This window comes from Anastrepha obliqua, chromosome 5 (assembly GCF_027943255.1).
Source record: "Anastrepha obliqua isolate idAnaObli1 chromosome 5, idAnaObli1_1.0, whole genome shotgun sequence".
Lineage (NCBI taxonomy): Eukaryota > Metazoa > Arthropoda > Insecta > Diptera > Tephritidae > Anastrepha > Anastrepha obliqua.
The window spans coordinates 15385529-15411365 of record NC_072896.1 but is presented as its reverse complement, the minus strand read 5'-3'; the positions used below and the strand labels follow the sequence as shown (position 1 = coordinate 15411365).

General features: G+C 40.6%; 1 protein-coding gene and 1 long non-coding RNA gene across 2 annotated transcripts in view; one reads left to right on the top strand and one right to left on the bottom strand.

Annotated features, from left to right (window-relative positions):
* The first annotated feature begins 2156 nt into the window (after nucleotides 1-2156).
* On the top strand, nucleotides 2157-3572 carry LOC129248542 (uncharacterized). The gene is made up of 4 exons (XR_008582626.1): nucleotides 2157-2354; nucleotides 2721-2908; nucleotides 2971-3058; nucleotides 3130-3572. It is a non-coding gene; the product is annotated as an uncharacterized LOC129248542 (long non-coding RNA).
* Nucleotides 3573-5192: 1620 nt separating this feature from the next.
* LOC129247471 (uncharacterized) overlaps nucleotides 5193-25837 on the bottom strand; it is a 105086-nt gene continuing 84441 nt past the window's right edge. Inside the window, exons 2-3 of the mRNA XM_054886605.1 lie at nucleotides 5309-8308; nucleotides 5193-5204 (exon numbers count right to left, since the gene is read on the bottom strand). Of these exons, the coding sequence (XP_054742580.1) occupies nucleotides 5193-5204; nucleotides 5309-8308 (3012 nt within the window). The remainder of the gene's footprint in view (nucleotides 5205-5308; nucleotides 8309-25837) is intronic.

Sequence of the window (25837 nt, the reverse complement as noted above, 5' to 3'; positions counted from 1 at the left end):
TTTTCAGGTAAGGATGGAGGACTACAACTTAACTCAAGAAATCAAGAGACATGCAGTTATTGCCCTCGCTTTCTCTCTATTTTTCTTGAGTGCGCCCGTTCATTCGTTCATAAAGTTCGCCGTGAATTGAAAGCATCAGATGGCGATGCAGAATCTGTTGCAAAACGCAAAAAACACGAGGAACTTTCTAATGCTGTCCGATCTGCAGATGTTTTTCAGTAAGTGCAAGTGATCATTAATGAAGACCTTTCAAAGTCAATGATGACCCTTGCGAAGGAGCTTAACGTTTCTGTGAGTTTTATCCGTCGAGTTGTCCATGAGGATCTTCGGTGTAAATCCTATACGCAGAATACAGTCTATGTGGGAGCGAGAACAGCGAGTTATTAGATCAAAACGCCTTCTAAAGAAAATTAGAATCTTGAAGCACTTGAGATGCTATGGCTTTTTTCTGACGAAACAAATTATGACTATGTTCCAATCATTCAGAGTGTATATTCGCTCGGATGCGACGCAGTGGGCGGTTTTATATGTGGCCTCCACGGTCGCTCCGATGAAATATTTTATAAAAATGAAAATGGAAAGCACAGCGTGTCAGTGTATATTCTTTTACGTTTATTTCAATATATATATATATAGATATACATATGGATGTGCAATACGTTGCTTGGCTGACACGTCTGGTGGCTCCTGATGGTATAATCCAAGTGAAATTTATTATTAAAGTTAGAGTGAAAGTAACCTCGCCGAACAACGTTTAACACGGTAAACGTTTTAACTGTTCGGCGGGGAAATGCCCGGGTTAACGGCCTTCACGTTGCAGCGACTGGAAACGGTGGTTAGCAACAGTCGGAACGGAAGGCGCAGTTACCATTAGGGTGGCTAAAAATTTATATTTAATATTAGGGTGCGGCCTAAACATGCCGGCCCCCTTGCGATAAGCAATGAATGTTTTTAGGACGGAGGTGTCAGCCAACGTTCGGTATTGGTGAGACATCGGAGGCTGCTGGTGCCGTCTGAAATGATGCAAAGATATGTAATTTTATGTACGTGGATTATTGCACACAAAAAGTAAAATTTATTATATTAAAATTTATTGATTCGTTATGTTCAAATCATTTAGGGCCGTGATACCTGGCGAGGCCTAGTCGCCAGTGTATTGTCGCCCGTCCTTTTATTTTGGCGCATTATCGTTGGTTGCGTATGTGGTCGAAAAGGCCTGGTTTCCGATCCACGCGCACGCCACTGTTCATGCTACAGCTGGGGTTGAAGAGGCCTCGTCTCCAATCCCCTATCTTCATTGAGGCGAAAAGACCTTGTTTCCGCTCTGCTTGTTCAGGCGGAAAGGCCTAGTTTCCGCTCTGCTTGTCTAGGCGAAAAGGCCTAGTTTCCGCTCTAGACTCAGTCCTTTGTTTTGTTTTCTACAAACAAAAGGATTTAATTCTAAAATTAATTTTTTAACCGAAAATGGGTAGTGTGCACACGGCTTTATAATTGGTTGCTTAATTAGCTTTAGTGTATCATATTTGAGTGGTGCATTTGGCTGGTCAGTGCAGTGCTGATCACAGCGAAGGAGAAGGCAAAGGAAAGTAATATATATATTTTTGTTAATTAAATATGCACTAGGCATTTTAGTTTTTTTTTGTTATTTGGCTATGAGGAATTTTCATAGCCCTATGAGACACCCTGCCACCCAAAACAAAAAAAAAAATGTACCTAATTGGGTACAATCACATATTAATGTCATTTTAATATGTATGTTCACCGCCAGGGGGTGGGTACATACTAATGGACATTGCAATATTCGCCGCATAGGAGGATCGTGTCTTGGCTATGTGTGGATCGTAACCAAGTACAAAGTGTCCTGCCGTGGTATATTTTTTTTCCTTTTTGTTCTTATTATATTTTGGCTACAATAAGAACAAAATGATAAGCAAAAGAAGAAAAAAAATTATAATATATGTATATTTAGATATAATTTTTCGTAGCATTTGCATACATAAGTGCATGATGTTAGAAAAAACTAATAGTTTGCGTTACTTTACGCAAACTATCCCTGGAATGTCGAACCCATTTATATCATTCCTGTAGGGTATTTTTGTTTTTGTTTCTTAATCACTAATTTCCTTAATGGCCGTCACCATTTCCTTTTCAAGTGTAGACGGCGTGTGACGCTAACGTGCGGGCAAATTGTGGCTTTAAATAATTAAAAGTGAAGTGTCTGACAAATCCAAGCGGAATGGGAAGCAAAGGCAGCTAAAGCCAAGGAAGATTAGATGAAGCGGTCAGGGAATTTGAGGCCAATGGAAGATTGAAAAAACACGTTTGCACAAAGTTTCAAGTCACTCACATTAAAGGTAAAATAAAAATAATATGCGTAATTTTCGGTCGTTTACACATGCATTTATCGTATGAAAAGAATTTAGTGGTAGTGAAAGTAACAAAATAGAAACTTTGCATTTAATTTAATATAATAAAGTTAAATAAATATTGATCAAAATGAACAGTTGTTGACAAATGTGCCAGTGAGTAGTGTTAGAACTTGACGTTCTTCTGCCCAGTGAGAAATCGTCGCGCAAAAAAAAAAAAAAATTTCAGGTCGGGCTTTAGATTAATTACACAAGTGTTAAGTGATAATTTGTTGGCATTTCGGTTTTTTCGTGTGAATAAAGGCTGTATAAAAAGTGCGTAATGAATTTTATAATTAATTCTGTGTGTTATAGGTTCCGTTGTTGGGCAATCAACATCAAAAGCGGCTGTGCGTTGTAAGCAGGATTTGCCGAAGCGATCATCAACATATGTGCTGAAGCACAGAAAAGCTGATGTGACTACGACCATCCCATGTTGAAGCTATTAGGGATATAGCCAACTAGAAGGATATCTCTAATCACCTCGTTGCCGCTGCTAAGAGGTAAATATGTTAATACGTGAAAGTGAAAATGTAAATGTGAAAGTGAAAATGTGCCTTTTTAGATGTTTGTGTCATCTAAGCTTTGAGTGACCTAGAGAAGCCTGTTCGAGTTTGTGGGACGAATGTTGGGCAAAGCAAAGCTGATGAGTGGTAAGTAAACTCTTTCTATAAAATCTACGCCGAGAATACGCTTTCAATTTCATGATATTGAACTTTTTCAGATATTTTTAAATAAATAATTTAACTACAACACATTCCGCGTTTGTGATAATCAACGAAAAGATGCGAAATTTGAGCATTCAGTTACTATTGAAGAAATATTATAGAAAATTAACCCATGTTGATTCTTGCTTACTTTGTGATATGTAATGCACACGATTCGAGAATTCTTCGTACAACTATTATTAGAATAAAATTACTTTAAACGAATTTGTATTGTACGTAGTAATTAGAGCTAACTTACGCGCTTTATTGAAGAATTATAGAAGTTATTCCATGTTAGTTTTTGCTTACAAAGTAAGCAAGGGGAAGAAAGTTCTGTATACTAAAACTGCATCACTTATGTGTTGAAGATTTGTTATTGTAAGTTATGTCATGTATATCGGCGTGGATGAGTAGTGAAAAAGTAAATTTTATAAATAAAAATATATTATTTGAAACTAAAGGAACTGTAAATGAAACTAAGAATACCTATTTTTTGTCCATTTCATAGCAACTTTAATTTTCTACAACCAACTTCAGGTAAGGAATTGCAATTGCAATGGTTGTCGATCACCTTCTAATAAGGGGTGAATCGCAAAGTGAAATTTGTTTCTACTAGAGAGTCGTTGGAAGATATTACGTTGAGGGTGTAGGTGTGGATTTTTCCGTTTCTTCTGAGTAAGGTGGAAGGAGGACCAGTTTGACAAGTGGTCTAGTCACCTGTCCCCTTTGGGTTGTGATGTCCACGACGCGTACCTGGTTGTCAGGTCCAGGATGTAATTTTACCACTCGTCCCATTCTCCATTCGTTTGGTGGTAGGTTGTCCTCTTTAATGACGACAAAGTCCCCCACCTTGATGCTGGGTTTTTGTTGTTTCCATTTCGTCCTTCTTTGTAATTCGATGAGGTATTCCCTTTTCCATCGTTTGCAAAAGGTTTGATGGAGGGCTTTCAATTTCTGCCACCGATTCACAATTGAGGCAGGATTCTCGCTGGTTTCTATTTCTGGCGGAGCTAGGAGATGTCCGCCAACCAGAAAGTGACCAGGTGTGAGAGGCTCTAGATCGGATGGCTCATTTGAAGAGGGACTTAAGGGTCGCGAATTGAGACAGGACTCAATTCGGCATAAGAGGGTATTAAACTCCTCGAAAGTGTATTTAAGGCCAGAGGCTGTCTTTTTAAAGTGGGCTTTGAAGCTTTTCACACCTGCTTCCCACAGTCCGCCCATATGAGGGGCTGCTGCAGGTATGAAGTGCCATGTTAATGCCTGGTGGGCATGTTTTGAAAGCGTGTTATTGCGTGCATCCGCAATAAACGCTTTAAATTCTGATCGTAAAGATCGAGAAGCTCCTACAAAGTTGGTACCATTGTCGGAGTAAACATTTTTTGGACATCCTCGTCTAGCAACGAATCTCGAGAAGGCTGCTAGAAAGGATGGGGTACTTAGGTCATTGGTGGCCTCTAAATGGATAGCTTTGGTGGCGAAACAGATAAATAGACAAACGTAGCCTTTGGAAATGCGACATCCTCTGCCGCGGAAGCTTTTGATGTCAAATGGACCTGCGAAGTCTACACCTGTATTAGTGAAGGCACGCGAATAGGTGGTGCGTACCTGAGGAAGGATTCCCATGAGTTGGGTTTGCGATCGTTTTTTATAGATCGTGCAGATCTTGCAATTATGAATGATGGATCGGATCATATTTTTGACTCGCGGAATCCAGTACTGCGTTCGAATTAAACGCAACATCAGCTGATTTTCCCCATGCAGTGATATTTCGTGGATGAATTTTGTTATAAGGCGAGATAACCTGCTATTGTATGGGAGGATAATAGGATGACGTTCGTTATATGATAAGTTAAGGGAAGCGGCCAGACGACCGCCTGCCCTCATGATGTCATCTTTGTCGAGGAATGGGTTCAGAGCCAATATCTCACTTTTTGTATCAACTGTTTTCTTCTGCTTCAATTTCGCGTATTCTCCACCGTAATATTGCTTTTGACTGTTTATTATTAAGCGTTTTGTCGTTGCTTTAATTTCCTCAGGTGAAATTAAGCAAGACTTTGCTTGAAATGAAATCTTTGTATTAGGGTGGGTTCTTTGAGAGAATCTCATAATATATGATAAAACTCTCAAAGCCCTTGGTAAATTTGAAAAACGGTCAAGAATATCGCTGAAATTGATTGTTGCTGCTGAACATACCTTTACCTTTTTCTCTTCCATCGTTGTTTGATAATCACATTCTGATGTCGGCCATCGTGATTTGTCTTCTTGTAGGTAAGAAGGACCCTGCCACCACAAAGAATTATGAACCAGTTCCTTGGCCGGAAGTCCTCTGCTTGCTAAATCTGCTGGATTTGATGCCGAGTCAACATGACGCCAGTTATTGTTGCCTACCTTTTCCACTATTTTGGTTACCCGATGTGCCACAAAGGTTGACCACGAGCAGGGCGGTTTTCGAATCCATGCGAGGACGATTGTCGAATCTGTCCACAGATGAACATCCAGGTGTGCTAGGTTGAGATTTTCCGTAACCGTTTCTATGATATCCGCTAATAGGACGGCACCACATAATTCCAAACGTGGAAGGGATATCGTCTTAACAGGTGCCACTCTGGTTTTCGCGAGGAGTAGGTTGAGGTATACTTGATCCCGTTTCTTCACACGCAAGTAGACAGCAGCCGCATATGCCTTTTCCGAAGCGTCGCAGAACCCATGGATCTCGGCGTCGTCTGCTGGTGAATAGTGCACCCAACGAGGTATGCGGATATTGTCAATTTCCCCATAGTTCTGCATAAATGTCTGCCAGCGGTCTAATGTGACCGCAGATACGGTGTCGTCCCAATCAGTACCTTCTAACCAAATGTTTTGCATAATAATCTTGGCGGTAATTATTATTGGGGCGAGCCACCCTAGTGGATCAAAAAGTTTGGCGATTGCCGAGAGGATTTCTCTTTTCGTAAGAACATCGTGGTTTTTTATTGGCTTTGTCATAAAATAAAAATGGTCGCAATGAGCATTCCATCTTATGCCAAGTGCCTTTACCGAACTAGTGTCTTCGAAATCTAAAAAATCTTCATTGAGTAAATGGGCTTTTGGGATGCCCTTTAGAATATCGTTGCAGTTGGAAGTCCATTTTCGCAATGGAAATCCAGCGGACTGCAAAACTTGCGTAATTTCGTCTCTGGCTGTTATTGCAGAGTCGATGCTATGGCCACCGGCAAGAACGTCGTCAACATACATGCATTTCCGAAGTATGTTTGATGCTGTTGGAAAGGAATTTTCAACATCATCAGCTAATTGAAGTAATGTCCTTATCGCAAGATAAGGAGCACAATTTATGCCGAAAGTAACAGTCTTTAATTCGTATAGACTGATTGGGTCTTTCGGGCAAGTGCGAAAAACTATTCGCTGATATTTGGTATGTGTATTGCTTACCATTATCTGACGGTACATCTTCTCAATATCGCTGTTGAAGACATACTTGTATAATCGCCAGCGGAGGATCAGGACAGTCATATCTGCTTGCAATACCGGACCTGGATGAAGGACGTCGTTGAGGCTCAATCCATTGGCAGTCGGGCATGAGGCGTTAAATACCACGCGCACTTTGGTGGAGGTGCTCTCATCCTTCATGACGGCGTGATGAGGTAGGAAGTAGTGGTCAGTTGCATCTGCAGGTATGTTGGTTGTGATTTTCTCCATATGACCTAGCGTTTCATATTCTGCCACCACTCTATTATATTCTTTTTGCAGGGACGGATTTTTCGCGAGACGCGTCTCATTCCGGAAGAATTGAGAGCAGGCGCTCTTGAGTGATGGTCCCAGCTTGATGGTTGATGGAAAATCCCGTTTGAAGGGTAAGGTGACGACATACTTTCCATCTTGGTTGCGCTGCGTAGTGGTCCGATATAATTCCTCGCAATACACGTCATCTTCAGTCTGTCTTTCTTTTTTTGGGATGTCTTCTAATTCCCAAAAGGCAGCTAGTTGCTTGTCCAGGGTGACTTCGCTAAAAAGAGAAATTATTTTTGTTTTGGGTGGGTTGACCGTTTCGGCTCGACCAGTTAGTATCCACCCGAATACGGTCTCTTGGGCAAGAAGTGTACTTAGTACATTTTTCTTCAAACCGCTTAAAATAATTTGGGGATAAATGTCTCCACCAAGGACCAGGTCCACTGGTTCATTGACGAAGAACCTCTTATCCGCCAAAGTGAGATCTGGAAATGCTTGCCTTGTCATTGCGCTTACTAGGCAAGTCGGCAGATTTCCAGTTAATTGCGGCAAAACTAGCGCAATTGTATTTATTTTTACAAAAGGGTCGATAGGCGACCGCAGTTGTAATGAGCACGCTTGTCTTACCTGCGCAGATATCGAATTGTTGATGCCCGAAACTTGGGCATTCAAGCGTTTAGATGGCAGGTTGATTCTACGTTTGAGGCGTTCAGTGATGAACGAACACTCAGAACCAGAATCTATCAGAGCTCGTGCTGCAAAATTAACATTATTATGGAATATATTAACCATGGCTGTTCCTAGTAGAACCCCCTTGTCCGTATTGGAATAGCACGATTTAAAATTATGTGTTGTGCTATCCTTTGGCCTATTAGAGTCAAGTCGTTTTAGGGCCTCCTTGGATGTTGAGGGCAGGTCATCAGCGGGATCTCTGCTTTCCTTAAGAGCTGTTGCCTTTGGTTGAACTGCTGTAATGTGCAGGAGCGTATTGTGTCTTGAGTGACATGTGCTGCAGTTATATGAGCTCGTACATCTAGACACCGTATGTCCTGACGACAGGCAGTTCAAGCAACAGTTGTTGCTCTTGACGCACGCGATGCGATCGGTGACCTTTAATTTCCGGAACTTCGGGCAACTTTGCAATTTGTGGTCGTCAGTGACACATAATTTGCACATATGTTTGGCGACACTTACCTGAAAGTTACCCATCCTTCTTGGTGTAGTTTCCGTATGGTGCTGTAAGCTTTGCGCCTTGGGCGCTTTGTAGGCTTTAATCCCTTTTAAGCCTGACACTGTTTCAAGTGTCTGAAACCTGTTGGAAAGGAATTTGTCCATATCTGTCCACTTTGAAATTTCAGATTTGTTCTCTATCGTTTGTTCCCAAAGCGATAGAGTACTTTCTGGCAATTTCGTGGAGCATAAATAAGTAATAATTGCATCCCAGTTTGAAATGTCAATTTGGTGGTTCTGTAAGGAGGAAATGCAATTATTAATGTCTCGTTGTAATTTTTTAATCGAACTGCCACATTCAGTTTCGATTGTCTGTAGGTTAAACAGGATCTTCAGCTGCGTGTTCACCAGAATCCGTTTGTTTTCGTATCTTTCGCAGAGATTTTTCCACGCTGTAGCAAACCCGTCATTAGTGAGCGGGCATTTCCTGACAATGTCTCTGGCTTCACCCTGCGTTTTTTGGTTGAGGTGGAACAGCTTTTCGACCGGGGTGAGGCGTTTATTTAAAATGTATATGGCCGTGAACATATCGCGGAATGTTGGCCAAGATACGTAGTCACCTTTGAAAATGTCCGTATCGCACGGTGGAAGGTGAATGTTAAGTTCGCGTACTGCAAACTCTTCGCCTTCCCGGTCTGCCTTTTCCAGCCTCGCAGAGAGGTCAGCCATCGTCGACATGCCGCGCAAATATGTATGGTAACATATTTTATTTCTCTTCTTTATCGCGGCAAGATCCTTAGGAGAAGGACTTTCTGTTGAAAGCAAGTGGTCGTACGCGGCTTTGGCTTTTTCCCACATTGCTTTCAACTCCTCCTGTTGGATCCGGAGTGAAAACTTCGAATGGTCACTTGACGGAGTGCCATTAAAATCGGATTCGAATTCCGTCACGGCGTCGACTAAACGAATATACGTATCCATATTGTAGGTATGGGATACAAAAACTTACGCGGTATTAAACAAAAAAAGGATGCTCCTTCGCGAAATGGAGACGAATTCACGCGAGACCCAAGCCCAAAATGCACCACCGAGATTAAAATACCAGTATATATTATATATATTATGGAAGTCTGTATATATTTATTGAGAAAAAAGATAATATATTTAAATTTATATACGAAAATTTCGCCACCCACACAATAATCACCGATATGTATACACCTGTGCAAAAAGTGCGCTGGGATCGATTTCAATTTACTGCGGCGTTGTTTGTGTAGTTGTGTACTCAACTTCACAGCGGGAATGTACAAGTAAAAGGAATAAGAAAATTGAAAAATTCCCAACAACGCGCTGTTAGAGGGTTGATTTACTTGAAAATACCGCGCGCACTTGTATTGTCTGTTTGCGGACAGACGGAGTCGTTGACCCTTTTTGATTTTTTTTGTAATTAATATATCTTATTTGCTTGTTTCCACCAAAAAAAAAAGTGTGCAATAAATCCACGTACCTTGTTTTGCTGGAACGAATTTTTAGCTGATGGATTGGTGCTTTTTATGCTTGCTGGTGCTCTTTAGCTCGCTGGTGGTCTTTATGCTCGCTGGTGCTCTTTAGCTTGCTGGTGCTTTTGATGCTCGCTGGTGGTCTTTATGCTCGCTGGTGCTCTTTAGCTTGCTGGTGCTCTGGCTTGCTGTTGTTCTTTAGCTTGCTGATGCTCTGTTTAACTTGCTGGTGCTCTTGGCTGACACGTCTGGTGGCTCCTGATGGTATAATCCAAGTGAAATTTATTATTAAAGTTAGAGTGAAAGTAACCTCGCCGAACAACGTTTAACACGGTAAACGTTTTAACTGTTCGGCGGGGAAATGCCCGGGTTAACGGCCTTCACGTTGCAGCGACTGGAAACGGTGGTTAGCAACAGTCGGAACGGAAGGCGCAGTTACCATTAGGGTGGCTAAAAATTTATATTTAATATTAGGGTGCGGCCTAAACACAGAGGTTCTGGTTGTCATGCGCACGAAGTTTCCAGCCAATGTTCTGGTGTTAGGTGTTGTGAGCAACAAAGGATACGTCATGCCACCACACTTCTTTACTGAAAGATTTCGAGTGACCTCTGCTGCATAAATCTTGGTTCTAAAGACAGTATTACAATGTAACTAATTTCTAAAGAAAACCTTTACGTAATTGATTCATAATAGAAAAGCAAACTAGTCATTGTTAAAATTTTGGTACAACTCGAAAGTGGCTTCAAAAGAAAAGTGGGTAAGGTTAGGTTTTGATAAGCCACTGCCCATAAGGATGTAGAGGTGGCTCACTTAAGCGTGGAGGCCCATTGTGATACTACTACTTCGAACTCAAGTTTTCACTTTAATTCCCAATGTGGTGAAAGCACTTCGCCTCTCCGTTAAACGATAAAATACTGAGGATGGCTGACGATTCCGAGTCTGCCAGAATGCAGAGAAATAAGAGCTTAGACAGCAACATCGCCTTCTGGCAAGAGTGGGGCAGGGGCAAAGGAAGTGTTTGACGCTCTCTTCGTCATACTCTTTCCTACAGTAGAGGTCATTTGAGGTAAACATCTTACGTTTTCCAAGTGATCTAAATAGGCAGTGCCCGGTGATGTACCAACCACTCAATAATGTGCTCATGACTTATAGGCGAAATCCATCTAGTTATCTTAAAAGTGGGACCATGGCCCATCTACTGTTGGCTTTCGCCATGTACATAAATCGACCTCATCTAGAGCTTACTGAGCAGAATTGACTGACTTAAGACCAATTCTCTTCCTAACCAGCTCATTTAGGAATACCTCAGTGTCCTGGAACCCAGACAATATTCGTGGCGAGCCGCTTAACAAGTTCGTTTAGTATAACTCTCCATTATACTGCAACTTTAGATCAAGTAATTACCTTGGCACTGCAGAGATGTTGTGGCAGCTTGACTGTCAGAGTAGATAGTGATGGGACGTGTCCCTGACCCACAGCGTGAGCTCCTTTATAGCTATTAACTCAGCTTGAAAAAAGCTGCAGTAATCAGCAAGCCGTAGACTTTGGCTCAGTTGCTGCATTTATGGCATCAACTCCGACCCTATAATTTAGTCTTGCACCGTTGTCGAAGATAGCTACTGAGAGGACCTTCATGTTGGGAAATTATTTACAGAAATGTAGAGCAGTGTACTGAGTGTACTTTTATGTTACCGGAAGAGTTCCGAGAATTTTCAAGTGTCCAAATCTGAAATCTTTCCACGGTAGGCATGCACTTAGTCCGATTGCGTTGTAGTCAGCTCAGGACTTGCCTTAGATATCTATGAGAAAAACTTCTAAGAGAGTCTCAAGAGCCATAGTTTGAGCAGAAAAGTTCGTGAAAAGCTCTAAATTTTTTCACAATGAGTGTAAAATGTTGCTCGTTCCGAAACACCAAAAAATATACAAACTACAATTTAGACAAACTATCTGGGTTGCGTTCCGGTAATTTTTAAATCGAGTAGCATTGCCGCATTTAAGCTTTTATTTTTACGTTTTGGAACTCAACCTACTTCGAACGACGAGGTTTTACGTGGATCAAACTAACACCTTTTTGAGGGCCATGAAAATTTGTATTATTTTAAGAGCCTCAAAAAATTGTAGACGCGTTGAATGAAGTTTAGGAAAGGAAATTAAAAATTTATTTATCCTTTATCCTTATTTATCCTTCTCTTATTTCTGGCGTGCGTCTTGAGGTGAAGGGGTGAAGTTGTTCCACAAATGGAGGGACCTACAGTTGTAAGTCAAACCGAATGTCAGATATTTTTATGAGAAGCTTTTTCAAGGCAGAAATACACTCGGAGACCTGCTATTGCCTGCCGAGAGGCGACCGCTATTAGAAAAAACTTTTTCTTTAATTTGCTCTTTCACCACTCCACATCATATCGTGCTATAAGACAAGAATTTTCTCTTTAATAAAGACATAATTTTAACTTAATGCATCTTAGTCTATTCTGTAAAGAATTGAAAAAAAAGAAGTTATCCTCGAATTAAATAATTTGGCTTCCCTTAATGTTGTACTCAGTTCTTTTCTATGGTTGTTTATTTCTCACAGCTTAGCTCATCCAACGCAATGCGTGTGGCCTATAATCTTCTTGTAATTTTGTCTTTATCACAAAAGTTACATGACAAACTTGTATTTGAGGAAATTATTGGTTCAATTCATGAATCACTACAACACCATCGCCCGAGAATACTCAATGATGTATGTATGTATGTATGTATGTATGCATGTATGTATGTATTTAGTGTAGACTTACCAAAGAAAAACAACTGCAATAACCGCAATTAATAATTAACTACAACACTACAAATACAAAAACAAATGAAGTCAAAGGAAAATCTCTAAACCGCAGGAATTCAACGTATGCACGCAATGCGTCAATGAAATCATACAAATCGCAACAACAACAACACCAAAAACAAGAAAAAATAAATAAAAGGAAAACAATAGAAATAGGAATCAACAATAACAGTCGTGGCGATGAGAGCCAACATTGATACCTTGTAAGTGAACTCAAGACGCATCAGCTTCACAGAGTAAAACCGGAGGGTTCATAATGACATTGGACCACAGCACTAGCAATGTTTCTTGCTTTTTTGTTTTATTTTATTTTTTTATTTATTTTATTTATGTATTTATTTTTTTCCTCATTACTTCAGGCGGCTGGATGAAAGCGAAAGGTGAGATGCCTGGAAAAATAAACAAACCAGCGCAAAGAAAATAAAATAATAACAACGAAATATAAGGTAAGCGTGGAAATATGAGAATTTTGGCTGAAATAGAAAAGTTTGGGTAGAAAATATAAATTAAATCTTAGTTGACATAGATAGCAACTCGTCAGAGTAGAGAATGGAAACTGAAAGCGCCAAAAATTGTGAACAAAAGACGTATGACATATACAGCTGCGAGTTTTTGAATAGCAGTGCTTACTCTAGGTTTCTTAAAATGTTGATAAACAATTATTTTTTGCGCAATCAGTATTTTGTATTCAATATTTTTGTGTGGAAAAGTTTTTGTATGCAAAATAGTTTGGTTATATATCACCAGATTTTATTTCTAAAAAATATTTTTCTGCAAAAAGGTACACAAAATTAAGGATGCAAAATATAGCAATATTTTCTATTATCTCAATTTATATATTTTACATAAATGCTTTAGCAAAAATACAAGTGAATTTATATTTCTTTTGAGTTTAATATTTAGTTCTTCTTCTCTTCGCGCCAGTCGGAAACACCAAGTGAGCCCAACTCTTCTCTACCAGATTTTTCCAATGCAGAGAAGGCCTTCCCCTTCCTCTGCTACCACCAGCTGGCACCGCATCGAATACTTTCAGAGCCGGAGCGTCTGTATCCATTTGGACGACATGACCCGGCCAACGTAGCCGCTGGATCTTTATTCGCGGTGCTAAGTCTATGTCGTCGCAAAGCTCATTCAACTCATCGTTCCATCGCCTGCTAACGTGCAAAGGTCAACAATTTTCCGTAAAATCTTTCTCTCAAACACTCCAAGAGACGGGTCATCGGATGTTGTCATCGTCCAAGGTTGTACGCCATAGGTTAGGACGGGCGTGATGAGAGCCTTATAAATATTTAGTTGCATTCCCCTTATTTTTTATAACTACCACAAATCTCTCCTTCATGGAGTCGACAAGATGGCGTCATCTTTCCATTGAACGATCTTGGAGTCTTTTTTGTTTGCTGGGTTTTGTTCCCAAACGACTTTCTTAAGATCAGTTCGCAAGTTCTCAGTGAAATTCAAGCTCTGGCGATTGCGCTGGCCATCCCATAACCTCAATTTTCTCTCTCCCGAACCCATTCCTTTGTCCCTTTACTGGCATGCTTTGAATCGTTGGTTTGTTGCATAATTCACTTTAGTGACAGTTCCTATTCGGCATAAGAGGGCATGCTGGTTTAGAAGATATTCACATACTGAGATCCACAACCTTTCCAATCAACTGTATCGGACCAAGACGTTGATAGGAAAACCTTGCTCATGCCATTATAGATGATCCGCGATGTTTCAGTGTGGTCCTTGAGTACCTAGGATCATATTTCGTGTTAGATGGACGTCTCACACTTTCTGCGTCTGTTACAATTCGCCTCCACGTCACTTGGGCATCAGCTTTTCGTATGCTATCAGATATGCCCACAAGTCCAAGCCCACAAGTCATCTCTCTCCATCGTTTTATCGGCTGAGCTCTTATTTTGTCGCTTTGTGGATGTGTTTGGAAGATCTTCTATCGTTGCTCATTCGTAAAATGTGATTATACCATCGAATTCTTTGCTCTTGGATGTACCTGATTAGATTTATTCCCTAGATAAATGCCTCTAACTCGTCGTTGTATCGAATACGGTAAATACCGTCTTCAAGTCGTACAAGTCCATATATTTTTCTTAGAATCTTCCTTTCTAAACAATTGAGCTGATCCATTTCATAGGATTTTAGAACCCAGAACGAAAACATCTTTTGACTGGCTAGGCCCCCGTAGTAGCTGATTGACTTGATGAGTGACAACCATTCGGTAAGGTGCGGGTGCAATATCCAATGTGGGCATGATGAAACAACAAATGATAGAAAAGTAAGTTTGTTATTGTTGTTGTGGCAGCAAAAACATACCCATACATAAACAGGGAGTGCTGCTGGAGTGACAGTCCTTGGCCGGATATGTTGTAAGTCCGGATCGTTCCGGTAACGTAGAACAGACTGTCGTGGGAACGTGAAAAACCTCTTCATAAAATTCATCTGTTCTTCGGAGGTAGCATTGATTCTTGGTCCCTTCATTAGTGGAAGAACTTTAAGACGCACGCCCTGCTTAGGACTTTAAAAACTCATCACAATATGATAAACGTTCCAATATGAAAAACGCGGTCGTACGGCTGCGAGTGCTGGACAATGACAAGCAAAGATGAAAGAAGCTTAAGAGTGTTCGAGCGAAAAGTGTTTCGAAGGGTGTTTGGCCGCATTCCCTGCAACGACGGAACATATCGAATACGTTACAACGACGAGTTGCTGAACTTATACCGGGGAGAAGCAGCATATTAAATTCCAAAGGCTGTTAGGATGGTTAGGACAGACTGTGCGCTTGAAGGACAGCTGCCCTCAAAACACCTTTTCAACAACAAACTCTCTAACGATCCGGGTCCGAGGACGTCTAAGGTTAACCTGGCTTGACGAAGTCATAGCCGACATGAAACGGCTACGAGTTAGGACCTGGAAGTCGAGTGCCATGAATCGTGCAGATTGGAAAGGGATTGTGGACGAAGCTAATACTCACCCTGAGCTGTAAACGCTACTTGATGATGATGATGATGAAATAACGCTTTAGCAAAAGGAAAAATAAAAAAAAGGCATCAAAATAATAAAACTACAATGGGAATGGTGGGAGATTAACGAGCGAGGAACCCATCCTTAGGCAAATCAAACGCAGAAAGTGGCGATGGATAGGTCACACATTGAGAAAACCACCAGATAGCATCACGAGAATGGCACTGGACTGGAACCCGCAAAGGAGCAGAGGTCGCGGTCAACCAAAAAACACTTGGAGAAGGTCGATGCTGCGCGAACTAGCAGATACCGACATCTCATGGGATGGTGCAAAAACATTTACGCAGAATCATGTACGATGGAAGAATCTTGTCGTGGCCCTATGCTCCCGAGAGGAGTGAAGAAGAAAAAAAAAAACAAAAAAAAAGGTAGATAAAAGCCCCCAGAAAAAATCCAGGGAATTGCTATTATTTCGCTCGCAACTGTATATAAGAGCTCATAAGTATGCAAGCAAAGTTGTCATGGGAATGAAATTATCACAAAATCAACGAACAAATACAATTACTTGTACTACAAAAACAATAATATTAAAAACGCTCAACCAAGTTGTTGTTGCTCCATAGTAGTCTTAGACGTACTCCGGACTTTTTGCTATTCTCGAGAATAATATAAAAACTACTTATGTAGTTTTTGTTTGATACCAGCGTTAAGCGTGATTTGTGCGGGTCAGTTGATAAGCAGTGAAAGGAAAATGACCAACCTCTGGCCAACGGATGCACGGCTAACAGCAACACCAACAGCATCACTACAATTACGCACACTGTAACCACAAGCAGTGACCGTTGAGTGCGTCCAATTGAATGAGGTGTGACCAACCGAGGATGACCGATCAACTGTAGCGTACCCCTATGCCCTTTGCCTCTCCTTGCCCACCACATTGGATGGCACAATGGCACCTCGAGTACAACCACAATTGATTGAGTAGTGTGGCATAGATGCAACCGCCAAGTGTCGTGACATCGATACCGGATCTTCTATGCAGTTGTGTAGGTGCAACTAAGTGTGCAAGCAGAAGAGGCAAAGCGATGAATTGGAAAGCGTATAAAAAGCTGACTGAAAGAGGTGACAAACAAAAGCAACAGAAAAGCTAATGATGAGATACAGTAAGAATGGGAAGAAAAAAAGAAGAAAAAAACCAAATCATTGAAAAGAGGAAGTAATCAATACCGCAATAAGTAGGTGTGTACAAGTATGTATGCGCTTGTGCATGTGTGTGTGAAGAGAAAAAAGGTTGGAGGAACTGTTGCCAGCGCAGAAGTATCGAGAACAAAAAGTTCAATCAAACAATAGCTGTTCTTCAACAGCAACAACAATAATAGTAACAAGAACAACAACAATAAAAAAACATTGTCAAATGATAAGACAATACCAATAAACACTACCACAATTCCCAGGCGTGTGAATGCATCCAGCGAGTGCTGGTGATGAATGAAATGATGTCGGCTGAATGAGGCTACGTGGCTGCTGACTGGTGAATGATACGAGTACGAGTAAGTTGCATCGATGTGGTGTGAACGGAATTATAGCTGGCACTTGCATGCACATAAATATGTGTATTGATATGTATGTATGTCCATATGATCACCTCAATACATTTCAATTTGTGAATGAAAGCTTCGCGAAAGTTGAGCTGTAGGCATATGAATGAAGTCCATCGATGCGATTGGAGAGAAGCAGATGATGCTGACTATTGGAGTAGTAGAAGTCCCTCGGAAGAAGTTGCCTCCCAAGGCAACAGAAAGTGTTGGAATTACGGTTGGTGCTGGAGAAGAAGAGTTGAGTGTGAGGTTGATTGGTTGGTTGGTTAAAGTGGTGATTCTTCCAAACTCCAACTAGCGCTTCCGCACCATTTTGTTGCCTCATCCTCGTTACCAACTTGTTTAACAGTTATTCACAGCAATACTATATCCAGTCTGTGCAATTCAGGAACCTTATCAGGTTGTAAACGTCTAAGCCAGACAGTTGTTCGAGACTCTCGAACAACGGTTTACCCAGGGTTAACATTCTGTCCTTCCATAGGGCATGGCATTCACATAGGAAATGGAAGTTTCTTTCCTTTTTCTCTGGTTGTTTACAACTGTGAGAGTATGTACATACTATAGGGTGGCGCATCTAGCTAGTCGGAACTGAATTTAATTCGGCTATAATTAAGAGACGCTTAAATATTCTCCAATTCAATTCAATTGTTCAATGATTCAATTGCTTCTATGCAACTGTGATGAATCCGTATTTGCATTCTATAGCAAAATTCGAACCATTTCGGACCTCCTACACTTCTCTAAAGCTTTTGTTACTGTTAATCATAATATTTTACTTTTGATATTGCAAAATTTCTTTAGTTTTACTAATGAATGTATTTTTATATCCTTGTTCACTCCATTTCTAAACTTCATAGTGCCCAGAAATGGTTCTGGGCTGTTGTGTTTGCGCCCTTCCATGTGATGTAGGCATCGCCTAGTTCACGCAGCATCGACCTTCGCCAGTCCAGTGCCATTCTCGTGGTGCTATCTGGTGGTTTTCTAAGCGTAATGTTCTCGGCGAACTCCAGCTCCTCAAGATGTTTGGTCAAACTCCATACGATACCTCTTTTGTGCAGGGTCAATTGACTTATAACGTCATCTAGTACGATGGCGAAGAGAAGGAGCGACAGGGGACAACCTTGCCTTACGCCTGCTTTAGTGGTAAGTGGGTCGCTGATGTTGCCATTGTGGAGCATTGCCAGTTCGGAGTTCTCGTAAAAGGCTCTGATGAGGCGGGTTATTTTAGCGGGAACTCTCTTTCTACTCAACGCCAGCCATATTGAGTATCGTTTGATTGTGTCGAATGCCTCTTTAACGTCGACGAACAGCATATAAAGCGGGGGGCACCACTCAACTGATTGTTTTACTAAATGCGAAGAGTATTGGCTTGGGAAACAGAGCTTCGGTGGGAGGGAAATTCAGCTTGTTTGTCCCTTAAGGAGCAGGATACATTAGAGTCGACTAAAATTTTGTAGGTAGCGTTGAGCAGGGTTATTCCTCGTCGCAGTCACGCAAGTCGCCTTTCTTGGTCAGCTTCACGATAATGCATTTTGTTCAGGGTGGAGGCAATTTTTCATTGTCCCAGACGGCGGTAATGAGGGAATGCAGAATTTCTGCTGAAATTTGCGCGTCGAAACAAATTCTCGCTTGAAGAAGAAAATTTTGTTTCATTTCTCACAACAAACCTCAGTTTAAATTCTACCAACACAACGATCCGAAGCATAAAGCTCATATGGTCAGAATGTGACTTCTTTTTATTCCAGTAAAATATTGCATACGGAGGGGGCATCCCATAAAGAGTCCGATACGGTAAATAGGCTGCCCCCAGGGCGTGCGCAAAAGTGAGATCTTCTCGCTATTCTAAGGAGATCTTCTCGCTATTCCAAGGAGATCTTCTCGCTATTCGCAGGCCGTTTACAGTTGGACTAACACGGATACTTGCAAAATAACTAAAGAAACGTGGTCCAATTACAACAAATTCAGAACTGAAGAGCTGTTAAGAAAGCCACAGACAGACATTTTCATATAGACGCCATAGGCAGATTCATAGTCAAATGGAGATGGGTCTGGGCTGTGCCACTCAGGAACACCACCAGCATTGCATACACTATTATCCAAAGCCTAAAAAATATTCCACTAGAAAATTTGTGGGCATATTTTATGGAAAATTTGCAAAAAACAAGCACTCAAAGGTCGACGAGAGCTCGAAAACATTATTTTCGAGGTATGGTGCAAGATTCCCCAGGACTATACTGTTCGAAAATGAATTCATTTTACGAGAAGCAGACTACGAGGAGTAATGCTAGGGGTAGTCATATAAAGTACTAAAGGGTTTTCGAATAAAAGAGGTTATTTTGGAATGGATTGCGCTATCGAGAGATGATTAACGATTTTTTATAGCCGGAATTGGATGGTATTAATCTGGACAATGTTTATTTTCAATAAGCCGGCGCTACGTGCCACACAAGCAACGAAACCATTGATCTTTTACGGGAAAAGTTTGCGGACCGTGTTATCTCTCGAAGAGGTGATCACAATTGGCCACCGAGATCTTGTGATTTAACACCACGGGAAGGAGAAGGTCTACGCCAATAGCCCAAGGTCGATTCAAGACCTCAAAGATGGAATTCGTGAGGCTATCGAGGACATAGGGCAGCCACTTTGCAATTCGGTTATGGAAAATTTCATGAAAAAGATATTGTCCTGTAAGCGTGGTCATGGTGGTCATTTGCCATTTCACTATAAACGGCATACCTTCCTCTTTATAATGAAATAAACATCACACATCACATTTATATTAAAAAATAGCATTTTTCTTTGAATATCAAAATAACAGCTCTTATTGGAAAACCCTATACTTCACATTTCATGTTTTAAATTACATAACTGAAAGCTATTAACTGCAAATGTAGAGAGATTTTATTGACCGCTGTGTTTGAAGATACACTTCGTTTTTGCTTTTTTTATTATTTCGTTTTATTTTTTAAACTAAATAACTTTATTATCTACTGTTTGCTTATGAATTCTTTATAAAGGGTGATCAATTTAGAGGCATCGGATTTTAAATTGAAATGAAACTCAAATTGATTGGGCAATTTTTATTATTTTTGTGTAGAACCGTTCATGACATTTATTTTTAAAGATAATCACTTTCAAATGTTGGCCATAACGCGCTGTAATTCGGCCATCCATAAATAACAATTTTGAATGACTCGCTGGAGGACTTCGGCCGGTATCTCGTGAATAACTTTAGTAATAATGGTTTCCAATGCCTCAATCGAACCTGTTTTATCTTTAAAGCATTTAAACTTTACATACCCCACAAATAAAAGCCCAAAGGTGTCCAAAGATGTGATATCACACCATCTCGATGGCCAATCTAGTGGTCCGAGATGAGAGATAAAATTCTCACCGAAACGACGACGCAGTAAATCCATTGTTTCATTGACTTTATGGGCTGTATGGCAAGTAGCGCCGACTTGTTGGAAGCAAATGTTGTGGAGATCACGGGTTTCAATTTCCGGCAAAAAAGATTCTTTTATACTAGCGCGATAGCGTTCCCCATTCACTGCTACATTGGCGCCCACCTCGTCTTCGTAGAGATATGGGCCGATGATTCCTCTAGCTAAAAGGCCGCACCAAACGGCTGTTTTCAATTATGTATGTAATGATTGTTCTTGAATGGCTTCGGGTTGCTCTTCAGCCCAAATACGGCAACTTTGCTTATTCACGTAGCCATTAAGTGAAAAATTGCCCACATCGTTGATCAAAATTGTTGGCCTGAGCGCGCGATGAAACTTTTCACAGAGCGTCGTTTTTCGTAATAGAATTTTCGTAATTCGAATCCATGATGAACTGTTAAAGAATACAGGGTCTGGCACTCGAAGTGTAACCAACTTCAGACCATTCGCGCAGCGGATGCACGGGCATCAGCTGTCTGTGAGTTGGCTAAATGGCAGTCCAGAGTATTGGTTAGAAGTGCGCGGAGGTATTTTGCCGAGAGTAAGTCCGAGAAAAGAAAATCAGTAATGGATTTCAAACGTAATAGAGTGATTGAATTTCGCTGGAAAATTACAACTAGCGATTGTTCGTAAGCTCGAGCACCTTAAAGTAAATAAAGTTTTCGTTTATCGCACCATTACTCGTTACAATGATACTGATAGCATCACGAAACGTCATGGAAGTGGTCCTCAAAAAACTGCAACGTCACGTGAAATGGTTCAAAAAGTAAAGAACAAGCGACTTGAGTGAAGACCTCGAAGAACTGCCAATTAAATGGCGAAAGAACTGAAAATATTTGACCGTAGCATTTGCCGCATACTAAAAAATTATTTCAAAGTCAAGCCTTACAAGATCCAAAAGGCGCATGATATCACACCAAAACAGCAACAAGTCAGACTTGAGAGATTGAAGGAGTTGCTTCGCTTAGGCGAAAGCAGTCAATTTCCGAGCATTGTGTTTTCTAACGAGAACATTTTTCAAATTAAGCACATCGTAAACTCCCAAACCGACCGTTCATACCCGAATTTGAGTAATCGATTATCGGTCACTAGGAGGCAGTGCGCGTCACAGGTAATGGTTTGGGCGCTGTAACCGCCGATGGGCGCTCTCTAATCGGTTTCATCGAGCCTGGCGTCAAGGTAAGTACGAAATTTATCGGGAAAGTATTCTAGATGTTGTTTTGAAGCCCTGGGCATGCAAATATTTTGGTGACAGACCATAGACGTTTTAACAGGACTCGGCACCATCTCACAAAGCTCGAGTGAATCAAGAATGGCTAAAACCAACGTTCCGAACTTCATAACGTCCAATGGATCTCAAATTTACCAGACGCGAATCCGATGGATTATTCTCTTTGGGCCATTTTGGAGAGCAAGGTCTGATCTAAAAGATCACCAGTCTCGAGTCGCTGAAAAAAGACATTGTCCGCGAGAGGGCCAAAATACCTGCAAGTCACATTCGGGCAGCTTGCGATTCATTTCTGGACCGTTTCAAGGTCATAATCAAGGCAAAAGGTGGTCGTATCGAGCAAAAGTAAATTTGTTCTTAATTTTGTATTATTTTCACACATTTTTTACTTTGAATTGAATAAAAGTAATTTTCCATTTGATGGACTTTTTAATTGATCACACTTTGAGTTCCGGACCATGCAAATGTAGCGTTTTTTAGGGCCAGAAAACCAAGCAATTCTCAAATCTTCACATAGTGCAGAGCAACCACAAATATTGTATACTCACAAGAATTAGTTCTTACTTTCCTAGTCAATCAGACTGAGCCAGAGCAAGGCGTGACTGGGTCCAGCTGGTTGACCTAATTTCTTCGAGTTCTTATCAGTTGCTTTTAGTGATAACTTTTTACCTCTTTAAGTTAAGTGGAGAACTCATTTGTGCTGCAATCAAATTAAATTTTAAGGAAAAATATATGTATGTATATGTAAGTGTGTGGAAAAGGCACACTGGATATATTCGTATGTACTTAAAGTGCCCCCAATATTAATGCGTCTGGAAAATATTAACAATTTAAGTGGTCAATATTTAAGAGAATACACAGCAGTGTTCAAAAATTCCGTATATATTTTAAAACTCATTTTGTTCAATACAGAGTAAATATTTGCTTCTCCTTTTGATCAAAATGCCGTCCACACCAAAACGTTGCCACCACCAAAGTTTCTTTCGTTGTTATGCAAATCGTGCCAAAAACAACTGAACGATTCTGGGCCATTGTTACTTCGCCTATCTATTCTCACTTGAATACGATATCTGATTTGAAAAGCACAGAATTATGGTTGTACTTCTATCCTAGTGCGGCTATATAAGGGGATGTAACAACTTTCTAAAATGACCTTTGACACAACCTAAGATATAATGCCCAGATGTGGAAAATTGCGAATAGTTGACCTTCAAGTCAAAGGGAATGTAATTCGTATAGTGTAGGAATAGTCATAGGACTGCCATTTCCGTCTCGCTGAAAGTGCTTATTTGAGCCCAGAATAGATTAGATTAGGATAAATGGCTGCCTCTTCAAGGGACTCATTTGGAGAAATATTCAAAATTTTTCTATTGTGATACTACACAGGGAAAGAGTAGGAGAAGGGAAAGGAGAAGGGAAGGAACTAGACAGGAAGAAGCGGCTTTGGATTAGAGGATGACGGCCAACGGCGGCGATTTACGTTCGTATTAACCACTTCAAGCTGCTGATGAATTTCATCAGATGTGTGATATTTAAACCCGCACTATCCGCAGGTGTAGCGAAAAAGTAAGGGCTCAGATGTCTAAACTTTTGCCCGACCAGAGCAGGGCAGCTGCGAAGAAGGTGCTGAGATGATTCCACCTCATCCTCCAGACAGGTTCTGTAAAAGAAAGTGCTGAGATGATTCCACTTCTTCCCCAGACAACTGCTGCAGAAATGTCTTGAAGCAATCCCAAGTCTCACCGCATGAACACCTAGCGGACAATGTCCGGTAAGGATACCTACCAAATTCGAGAGCTGCGGCTTTGTTAGCCTTGGAAGTTCCCTCAAGCGCTCCCGATCTACCCGTGATCAGAAGGATCTCACGACTTTGCATGTTTGCACACCAACCCAGCGCTCGTTGAGTTGACGCGAGGCCAATCTTTCCAGGAGCAGACTAGAGGTTCTCAAGGGAAACCCAATCCTCACATTTTGCGATGAAACTATCTCCTGGGTCCTCCTGTCTAGCCAGCTTAACATTGAGCCCAAGAGAAAGAGTAAATAATTTACTTCCAAGGACATGTAGAAAGAAAATACGGAGGCTATTGCTATTAAAATTTTCCAAAGAATACTGCGAATTCATATTTTTAGGGTTATGAGAGCAATTTTTGTTAGACAAAAAATTGGATTCTATTGTGTTATGCTAACTAGAGCTACTTTACGGGCGGAGCCGCATTTAACATCAGGTTTCAAAATAAGTGTGAGTGAAAATATCAGGTCAGTCCATAAGTTCGTGCGTTTTTTAAAGGTGGTTTTAAAATTAATAAAAAACATGTTTAAAGTATTTATTAACCAGTAATATATTTTCCTTCATTATGTACAATGTCTTCCCAAAGTTTAGGAAAATTTTTAATTCCCTGCTCAAAAAATTGTTTGTCCTTAGAGCCAAAATACTTCGATATTCCTTTTTATAGCTTCTTTTGAGGAGTAGTTTTTGTTACTCATATGGGATTGAAGTCCATGGAAAAGGTGATAATCACAAGGTGAAATATCCGGAGAGTATGGTGGATGCGGCATTAGCGCCCATCCGAGCTCGTTTAGCTTGCCCAATGTTTGCCTTGCGGTATGAGGTCTTGCGTTGTCGTGGCGAAACAAAACTTTGCGTCTATTCACTAAAGACGGTCGAGTTCAGGTTTGATAGCTGATAGGAATAGTAATCAGCAGTTATCATCTGGTTTGGTTCCAGAAGTTCATAATAAACAATACCAGCCATATCCCACCCAATAGACAGGAGAATCTTCTTGGGGTGAAGGCCATCTCTAGGGGTCGGTTCTGGTGTTTCATCTTTATCTAACCATTGGCGTTTGCGAACAGGATTATTATAAAGGACCCATTTTTCATCACCAGTAACGATATGGTTCAAAAAACTTTCATTTTCAAGCCGTTGCAGCAGCTGAGAACACACATTCACTCTCTGCTGAAGGTTGGCGACGGAAAGTGTATGCGGAACCCATTTTCCCCGGCTTTGAAACCTTTCCCAACTAAACCAGGGGCCTGTGAATTGTTCCACGCGATGAATTTAACCTCTGAGCTATCATATCGACTGTCAAATTTGGCTCAGCTTCCACGAGTTCGAGCAAGGCGTCGGAGTTAAAGACTTCAGGACAACCAGCGCGCGGGGCATCCTCCACGTGCAGTTACCACTTCGGAATTTTGAAAACCACTTTTGCGCAGTTCTTACACTCACGGTATCCTCTCCGTGAGCAGTGTTTATTTATGCAGTAGCAGTTGTTGCATTTTTACCACTTTTATAAAAAAAATACAAAAAATGCCTCTTATACGCGTTCGAACATTCCATTTTATTTTTTAACAACACGTGCTTCTAGCCGCGATTAAAATCACTTCTTGAATGCACAATATATCAAGGAAAATATAAATAGTTCCGTTATACTCCGCGAATAATTTTTTGTATGCAAAAATCGTATTAAAGTGAAATTATGGGTAAAATACGCGCGAACTTATGGACTGAAAGAACTCGTTGAAAAAAGTTTCAAACTATCGTTGAGTAGTTAAACCTTTTTTCTGGTTCACTGCACCCTTCTTCTGCATTCACTCTTAATATTTTGAACCCAACTGTATTTGACTACTGTATTCTACTGCCTACAATTAAAGCGCGCCCGTTGGTGCAATACCAACTTATGGCAAATATGAACAATTTAAGTGGTCAATTAACAGATAAGTCAAATATTTTTGTTCCAGCAAAAAAAACATTTGAGCAATAAATGATATTTGATACAAAAAATAAACCGAACCACTGCACTTTTGTGGAATTATAATTAAATAGAAGCGCCACCACTTGCGGAGTTGTGGGCAAAAAAGCGCAACAACAGCAGGGTAGACACTTAAAAAAAGACTCGGAAAAAATTAAAAAAAAAACAACTCTTCACTGTGCTTGGATGCGTGTATGTGTGTGTTGCACCACTACAATTAAGTGGAAAATTTATTACATCACAGGCTGCATAAAAAAAAATTTACCCCAAAAGCTAAAAACAAGCAGAAGCAACAACTTGTTCAGTGTATAGTTTTTTGTTTTTTTTTTTTTTTTTTTGTATTTGTTATTGTTATTGCCGCAGGAAAATTAATGTATTGCCTTAAATTAAAGTTCTAACAGCAAAAACGCGCTTGTATCTGATGCTATTATTTGTTATAATGAGCACAAATTTATGGTCAGCCCATCTGCTAGTTGCCTAATATGGGGGGAAAAAACTTTGCCAGTGAATAACAAAAACAAAAAAA